The 9,383-nt window shown below is 39.1% G+C and overlaps 1 protein-coding gene across 1 annotated transcript; it reads right to left on the bottom strand.

Moving 5' to 3' along the window:
• Nucleotides 1–4,967: 4,967 nt before the first annotated feature.
• Nucleotides 4,968–8,676, bottom strand: ZBTB38 (zinc finger and BTB domain containing 38). The gene has a single exon (XM_010001639.1). It carries the CDS (start codon nt 8,674–8,676, stop codon nt 5,104–5,106), a length of 3,573 nt encoding a protein of 1,190 aa, XP_009999941.1. The 3' UTR covers nt 4,968–5,103.
• Between the last annotated feature and the right edge of the window lie 707 nt (nt 8,677–9,383).

The raw sequence follows: 9,383 nt of genomic DNA, 5'->3' as shown, positions 1-9,383 counted from the left end.
GCGGCGGCGGCAGGGCGGCCGGGGGGCAGGCGCGGTGGGAGCTGCAGCAGCCCACGGCCCTCACCGGAGGGCGGGCAGGCGGCAGGTGACCTGCCCCACCCACCTGCATCAAGGGCCTTTGCTTTCCATTTTATACCGACGTTTCCTGAAGATACAGATCCTAACGTCAAACTGGGGTCTTGCTTCTGTCTGGAATTCACCCCAGCCCGACATGGGTGGCCGGTACCTGTCCTAGGTCTGGGCACAGCCACCAGTGGCATGTCCTGTTTGGTGGCACATGGTGCACACTGAAGGGACATCTCCAGGCTCTGCAGGCAGAGTCTGGTGAAAGCCTTTAGTGACTGATGGTATCCCAAACCAGAGGTAGATCAGTGGACTAAAGCTGTTTTAGAAAGCACGAGGAGGGTTCTTCACTTGACATCTAGAAAGACCTCCTCAGTCTGTCCTTCCAGGAAAGCAAAGGGAAGTTTAGGAAGTTCCAGGCCAGCATCTATAATTTGTCTTTAATTCTCCTATGCCACGGTGCTCTCATCATCTTCTGCTTCTGCACAAATCTTGCCCTTATGATACGGCATCAAACCATATAATCTGACAGTTGGGCACTGCTGTGCCTCATTCCTTGATGGCTTTTCCTGCACCCAACTCCTCCCCTGCTGCTCCTTCTGCAGCAGTGAGCATCCCTCCTCCCCCAGCACTGCACACCGTGGGTGGGGGAGCACAGTTATGCATTTAGATGTGGCAGACAGGGTTGGTGAGGAATAAACTGCTTCATCACAGCGTTAGCAGGGGAATTTGTATGCATGCAAACCCCAAATCTGCACAAAGATATAAGTTCGTATAATCTGAATTTTAATCCGTTAGAAATGAGCAGTTCCTCTCCAGCACAAACTGAAGAGTCTATTACCTACCATTAGCTGTCTAGCTTGGCTGCCCTGTCTGACTGGGGGCTGCTGACCTGAGCCCAACCTAGAGAGTCAGAGATTTGATCCAGGAAATGTAGCAGGGCAACGCTGAAAATTAAGATGTGCTTAAGCTGTTGGCTGCAACATTTTAGAAGTTAGATGGTGTGATTCTAATTCTCCCACACTCACTGAAAAGTTACAACAGTTTGAGTTTACTGTTTATTTGGCATCAGTTTCCTTCAAAGCATAGACCTTTAGTTTTGCCATTGTCTAATTCCTGAGACTCTATTTTAAAAGTGCCTCATTTTAAACTAACATACTATATTCGGAATACTGTTTCACATGTGTAACAATCATTTTTTGCCTCTCTTAAAGTTAACATTTACAGGTTAACAGGCATGTCTGTTCAGATAAGAACATACTTATGACAAACAGGTGTGCCAAGTTGCAAATTTAGGGGAAAGGTTTCTTCATAGAAAAATGAGGATGCTCTTGTGAGATAATCTTTTACTTCAGCCAAGGTGTTGGAATTGTCAGTGGTAAGTGCTATAGTAAGGAAGTTTAGAACAAATAAAAGTGATAATGATACTTCTGCCTTTAGTTTAGCTGTGCCATGTTATCTCATTTCACAGAAGACAGCAATATAATTTAGTATATTTGTTCTAATATCATAGATGAGGATTGACTAACATTTTGTTTAGATGCACAAACTTCAGGATGATCCACTTGCCTTTTTAAATAGCATTTGAAATAGAGAAAAATACATTTGTTTTATGTAGCCAACTTATAATTTTTTTCTTTACTTGTACATCTCTCCTGAGGACTACCCCAAAATGATCTGCATAATTTAGCTTAAATGCAATTTTTAAGGCAAGTTACAGACTAGTGACACCTAGCTGAAGGGGGAAGTACTTTGAATATGTATAATCATATATTTTGTATGTATCCTCACATTTCTTTATGGAATTAGGTATTTGCCTTCTGAAATATGTTTTTTGACAGTAGTCCCAAAAGATCTGAAGTACAGTGTGTAAAATATACAATCTATACTGCAAGGTCACTATCAGAATTGAAAAGGAATTTTAAAGCTTCAGGTCCTCATGAGAACACGTTTAAGATGTTGCAAAATATTAACTGCAGTTCACCTGTCTTCCACAGCCTCTCAGATAGTGAGCAGGTAGATTCTGTTCACCTCAGAGCTGTGTTCACCCTTAATGGTGCAATGCCAGGAGATGTCATCACTCCCCTTCCATTCACTGTTCTGACCTTAACCAAGGGAACGCTTGGTAACCACGTTGCTTAATCTTCTAACAAAGTAACTATTAGAAGGTCCACATCTCTGGATATTACCTAACTTAAAAAATGGAGAGACTTAGAGAAAAATAGGAAGATGTTATTTTAATTAAGCAAAAACAGAGTTATAATCACTCCTTCTAAAAATAAGACTCTTTATCAATACTTAACATCTGCATTTAATATTTTTCTGAACAAAAATACAGATGTGATTATGTAGCAAATTACGGTCTTTGACAACATATAGTATTTACCTTCTCTTACACTCTAATTCTAATTTGGTCATTAATACTTGACTCATTACTGCAATGTTACTTTTAGTAAAAGTGCCACAATTGAACTATAAACATGACATTGCAATCTTAAAACTGCTTTGCTATAAATTGTAGAGAATATACAGTTACAAAGTCATTGTGTTTTTATCAAAATATACAAACCCTCCCCAAACCTAACACAAGCTATCAATATTTTTCTTAGGAACTATACAGTCATAGAAAATATTTGTAAAATTATCTTTATATTTATAAATATTCTACCTTCTTTGCTTTGGTCTATAATTATCACCAATATACGTCCACTTAGAAGATATATTTGTGTACTTTCTTTGAAACATCACTGTACTTTTCTGTGTATTCCTCTATTATGCTTATTTAAATGGAACCAAAGCTGCCACAAACCCAAAATTTCTCAAGGTGTTGATAGCAGTAACCAACAACAGAATAAATAAGTGGACTATATTATTACTTCAATCAATACTGTATTATAATTTCAATTGTAGTTTTATTGTACCCAAGCTATAGTTTCTTTTAAAATATTCAAGAAGACAAAGTAAGTAAACAAACTGTGTACCAAATTTGCACGTAGAATCAAGCTGAGGTTCACTAACTTTTGTCCCAGCTTAATTTTTTAACACTTTAGAGATGAATGTACATGACTAATTGGAGACGCAGATACAGTACAACAGGGCCCTATCATATAAAATGCAACTTGTAGACACACACCATCTTTGACTTTTTAAAAATCTCTTAATCTCAGTTGAAATTAATCACATTTTCACAAAATAATATTCATTGCAATATTTTGGTGATATCTTTCAGAAGCCTATTCTCCTGATCTTTAGCAAACTGTGAAGCTGTAAGGCTCCCCCTGACCCTTCAGTGGGGCAGGATGAGGGAGGCAGAGGGGGAAATACTTCTTCCTCCAGCAACCTGCTCCAGGCACCTCTCTGCTCACAGTGCTGGGCAAATAGACACTGTGACAAAGCTTGCCAAAGACCAGGTGCTGGCATGGTTAGGGATCACTGAGAAGGGACATAGGAAGATTAAACATTGCATTTAAGGCATGGGGATGACAGGGAACCCCACAAACTAGCCCTATCCCTGCTTATACATAGGGACTGCCTCAGGGTTACACATGGAAGCAAGAATCTGAGTATTCACCTACTCCTCACAAAGTATTTATGAGGAGTTGCTCTGCTGTTTGTTGTCCAGGCATTATTCCAGGATGAGGAGGAAGACTGTCTGTACCTCCTCTTCTTCTGCTGACAGCAATGGTATTTCTAAAAGACAGCAGCTGCAGACCCACCAAGAGGTGGACATTTATATACTGGATTTCTTTAAGCTAGGCTGTTTCACGAGAACAAATTTCTTTGGAAAAATGCACCTATATAGGCTCTACCCAGCTACTGACATTGGGATTTATGCAGTTTGGCTAGTTTGAGTTTCACTAAATCTTTATTAAATGTCTCAGAGATATCATAAATCTGGAATACTTTCCACACAAGCACTCAGACTTAATGGTTATTATGGTAACTACAAAACTGAAGATGGAAAGGAACAGAGGTTTAAACTCTTGAATAGTTTTTGTAAATGTTGAGTTACAGAAAAGCACACCAGAACTCAAGTGTACTTCAGCATATGCAAGTGCATGAAACATTTCCCACTTTCACTTTAGAATACACTAAATTACAAGTATTTTGTTTATAAAGACATTACTTTTTGTTAAAAAAAAATGCAATATATGGTTTCTGCAGCAAAAATTCTTTCTACAGAGTACACTGTGAACCTACCTATTTATTTTGCCCGTAATGATTTTGACTCAAAAGCAGCACTGTAAAATAGTTCAGTGAATAGTTTCCTGTAATGCTAAGTAGAAGGGATTTATGCAGTTTGGCTAGTTTGAGTTTCACTAAATCTTTATTAAATGTCTCAGAGATATCATAAATCTGGAATACTTTCCACACAAGCACTCAGACTTAATGGTTATTATGGTAACTACAAAACTGAAGATGGAAAGGAACAGAGGTTTAAACTCTTGAATAGTTTTTGTAAATGTTGAGTTACAGAAAAGCACACCAGAACTCAAGTGTACTTCAGCATATGCAAGTGCATGAAACATTTCCCACTTTCACTTTAGAATACACTAAATTACAAGTATTTTGTTTATAAAGACATTACTTTTTGTTAAAAAAAAATGCAATATATGGTTTCTGCAGCAAAAATTCTTTCTACAGAGTACACTGTGAACCTACCTATTTATTTTGCCCGTAATGATTTTGACTCAAAAGCAGCACTGTAAAATAGTTCAGTGAATAGTTTCCTGTAATGCTAAGTAGAAGGGTTTTGGTTGGTCTTTTTTTTTTCCCCATTTTCTTTCTCTCTATATAGACGTTAGAAGTGTATTGTGGCAAAAGTATTTTGGGTCATTCACATTAAGTTTGTATTATTGCAAATAACAGTTTTTATTTTCTGTGTTGTTTTTCCTTCTTTTGCATATATTGACAGATTTAGATGAAGAAATTTGATTACAGTAAATTATACTAATTTTTGTGATGTTTCCCCATTCAATGCATCTGTATTCTCTGCAATATATAGTTTTGGATTTTTCTTCTCTTTTGCACAGCTGTCACTCAGAGTATAACTTCTGGACTTGCTTTTTGTATATTTTTTACTTCATTTCCTTCTGATCCAAGGAAATTTGGATTTTCTAAAAGTTTAGTGCTTTCATTGCAAGATTGTTCTTTTCTGTCTTGTGGACCTGGACGTTTGAATAGATGTTTCTTCTGGTGCATTCCCAGAGCAGCTGCTGTCTTGCAAATTTTGGGGCACTGAAAGCAAGCGTATCCTTTTCCATTATGCTCACGCACGTGTCTTTGCTCATGGTTCCTTTTGGTAGAAAGGTACAAGAAGCTCTGAAAGCAGAACTGACAGTGGTAGCGTTTTTCTCCAGTATGAATTCTTTCATGTATTTTGAGTGTTTCATTCAAAGTGAACGCCTTATTACAGTATTGGCAGACAAAGTCTTTGACACCCAGATGAATACGTTCATGTTTCTGTAGATTTCGAGGAACTGAGAAACATTTACCACAGGTTTTGCAAGTGTAGGGCTTTTCCCCAGTGTGACACCTCATATGCATTTTTAAAGTGGATGGACTTTGAAATTCTTTTTGGCATAATTCACAAATGTAAGGCTTTGAACTAGCTACATGCCAGTGTACATGCTCTTGAATTTCTGCAGTGGAAGACTGATCTCCTTCACAGAGCTCACAATGAAGACTGGGCATTTCTGCATTCTCTTCTTGACTGATTGCCTTCTCCTCAGGAGCATTCCTGAGCGCGTAGTCTCGACTGCATGTGTTGTGGCTCTCCATGATGGGGTTCTTGCTTCCATGCTTTCTCCTCCATTTGGTCTTTTTCAGTTTTCTTAGCTGTTTGGATTTCTTTTTTGGTTTGTAATTATAATAGGGTCTCCAAGGTTTATCACTGGTGTCCTGGTCACTCACATCATCACCCATTTCTGTCAGCTCCAGACATTCTGAGCTATAGAGCCTAGATGGGCTTCCTTCTTTTACCTCAATTTCTGATTCCTCGATTAGATTGTCCTGCTTGGACCCATGTTTAGATTTTCGGCCCCTTTTACAAAACAGCTTAGATCCTAATATATGTCTTTTTACAATAGCCTCATTACCAATTTTTACTGTTATTTGACACAGAGGAGCAACGTTACTGTCAGTAGATGTTCCAGGCAAGGCAGGCTTTGCAATGTATGTTTCAGTTTTACTCAGTTCTTGGGCAGTACTTGTTGTTTTGCTGGATGGTCCTCCAGATCCTGCAACATGCTGCGTATCCTCAGTTGCTTCTGCTCTGTTGTACAGCAGTGTTTTCTTTTTCTCCTTAGTAGTTTTTGATTTTGTAATGCCCTTCCCATAATTATCTGATCCATATTTGCAATCATCACTTACAGATTGACTAGGCAAATTATTTGAAGATTCTGTCTTATTGTTTTCTACAGAAGTGACTGTTTTACTGTGCATTATAACTGATGAAACTCTGCTACTGTGCATTATAACAGAGGGTGCAGAACTGCTGTAACTGATGACAGAGGTTGAATTTTCATTCACGTTGGTTGAAGACACAACTGAGGAATCACACTCCTGAGAACCAGAGTCATTTCCAGCAGTAGAAACTCTTCTTTCAGCTGTGAAAAAGTCCCTTTGTAGGTCAGAATTTAAGACACCTACTCCCCAAGAGGAAGAATTCTGAGTATTCGTGGAAGATGTATCATTACATGAAGATGTATTCAAGGCAAGAGTTCTGTTGTTTGCTATTACATTTCTTTGAAAATTCAGTGGTGGTAGCTCAGAGCTAAGAGAGCTCGGAATGAAACAGTTAGGAGAAGCAGTTTCATTAACCTGGCTACTTGTTTGAACATTTTCATATGAAGAATTTTGGTAGGACTTATAAGATAGTCGCCTGCATTTCATAGGTAAAAGTCGATAAAGTTTGTATGGGTACATACTTGGTTTTAAGCCTCCATTGGCTGTCTTTTTGTTTACTGAGAGACGATGATCAATTGCATGGAAAGATTTCTGATGATTTTTTAGTATATAGTAAGTCATAAAAGTCTCCAGACAGAAAATGCACTGATACCGCCTTTCCCCCGTGTGCCAGATCTCGTGTCGGGTGCGATACTCAGCTAATGCAAACACTTTGTTGCAGTAGTGACAAGGGTACGTTCTTCTCCACGAATGCACGTTTGAGTGTCTGCGAAGACTAGACAAAGTTACATAACTACGCTTGCAAACAACACAAGTATATAGTATCTGCCCATCAACAACTTTAACCAAATGATCTGTTTCTGGCAAAGTGCAGTTTGCATTAGAATAATCAGTGATGCTCTTCTCAGGCAACAGAGGCTCTGTGTTTGCATACGAACTTCCATTCCTTCCCTTGGTAGCAGTATACTTATCTGAAAAATTCTGTTCATTTGCGTTGTGAACAGGTAAGTTATTTGATCTCATGCAGACTTGCTCATGACTTTCCAGTATATTTAGATTCGCAAATTGTTTGCTGCAATATTTGCATATGAAAGTTTCCTGCTGCTCTGAATGGAGCTGAAGATGAGTACTGAGTAATGCCCTGTCATTGAATGATTTTGCACAACGGTTACAATTGTAAGCAGGTGGAACAACAGTTGCCACTGATCCAGACACATTAGCAGGATTATTTTCCTCTTCTCTGGATAAATGGACATCTCCTCCTTTTTTTTGAGGTTTTGGAACAGAAACATTTATCTGATCAGTAACTGCTTCATGTTGGGCTTCTGTAGTGGTTCCTGTAGAGGCTGGTACTTTTGCTATAGCCAAACCAGCACTCTGGGGCTTTAAGGCTGTCTTAGGAGTACTACAAGCTTGTTTTCCCGAACTAACGAGTGGTGTAGCTTGGAGATTTTCACAGCGGTCTTCACCCATCTTGTATGAAGGGCTGCTGTCCTGTTCAAGAAAAGGTGTTCCTTGAAAATTATCTCCCCCAGAAGAAACTGCATAGGAGTGTTCAGCCAGTGTACTGGCTGGCTCAGCATCTTTGCAAACGTCGCTTCTGTCAAGGCTGATGGGTGCTCGTACTGTCTCAGACACCTTTTTAAAGCTTGCCCTCAAATCTAGTGGAGAAAACAAACTGTTTTCTGTTTCAAAAATTGAGAATGCATTTGTAATTCGTGGTCCATTAGTCACAGCATTATCTTCATGTCTCTTTTCATGTTTTTCCTCCTTGACAGTCCCTTTTTCATTAACACAGTATGCGTAAGGGCAGGGGGAACTTGAAAAATTAGCATCTGTAAGATCTTCTAGAAATGATATTCCCAGCTTTTTCCCTGCAGCTGCAAGGTCTGTTACTGTTTCCTGCCTCTTAACAACTACTGTGGAACTGTAGATGTAATTCAGTATTTCTGTAAACACTTCAGCTTTCAGATCATCTAACTCCAGTACATGACCTGAAATGCAGATAGTACGACTCCAAAAAATATTTTTGAAGTAAAGGCTTGATGCTGCCAGCACATTACTATGGGCTTTAAACTTGGTATCCTCCACAATTATGGTGACATCACATAGAATACCCCGAATGCGCTGTTCGTTTAAAATGGAAAGTACAGTGTCACTGTGGAAGACGTCCTTGAAATCCTTTGAATGGGACATGACTGTCATCTACAAGAAGAAAAAAAAGAATGTAAATATAAGGCATTTTTCATCCATTTCACTCACAGATCTAGTTTATAGTTCTCATTTTATATATATTTTTAATTTACTAACTTAAAAATTTTAAGAATGCGTAACATTTTGTGACAGCATTTCAAAGCAAAGCACAGCAATGCATCTAATCATTACTACACAAAAAGCACCTATAGTGATTAAGAAAGGTGCATCACCAGTTGCCCTTAATACATTCCCATCACCCAGGCCGGCAGTTGCTGGGGAGCCCCAGTTGCAGCGAGGGTCTGGAGAGCCCTTCCCAGCACCTGGGAAATCCTACACAGTATGTTCACTCGTACGTCAGGTCTCCAAAGTTCCCTGCAAGAGGGTCCCAGCTTTATGTTACCAAATCAGCACGTCAGAATGACCTTTGTGTGGAACACCCCCCCTATCAACTGAGACCAGGGCATGGCCAGAGCCCCAAATGCAGTTGGTAGAGTTCCCTAAAATATCTTGTCCAGACAATTTATCAGCATAAGCTACGTATTAATAGTCCATTGCGCACAGTTACACAAGAGTTTCTAGACACTTCATCAGCATTGGTCAACCACAAAGGTTTCTAAAATATCTGGGCTAGTGGTTAAGCACTCAAGATCCAAAACATCTAGTTTATCTTCAGCATAAGTGGTTTGTAAGTGATAGTTTAATAATTACACCACAAA

The sequence above is a fragment of the Chaetura pelagica genome, unplaced genomic scaffold, assembly GCF_000747805.2.
Source record: "Chaetura pelagica isolate M959 unplaced genomic scaffold, ChaPel_1.0 scaffold207, whole genome shotgun sequence".
Taxonomy (NCBI): Eukaryota; Metazoa; Chordata; class Aves; order Apodiformes; family Apodidae; genus Chaetura; species Chaetura pelagica.
The sequence above is the reverse complement of the archived record's forward strand: the minus strand, read 5'-3'. Positions and strand labels throughout refer to the sequence as shown.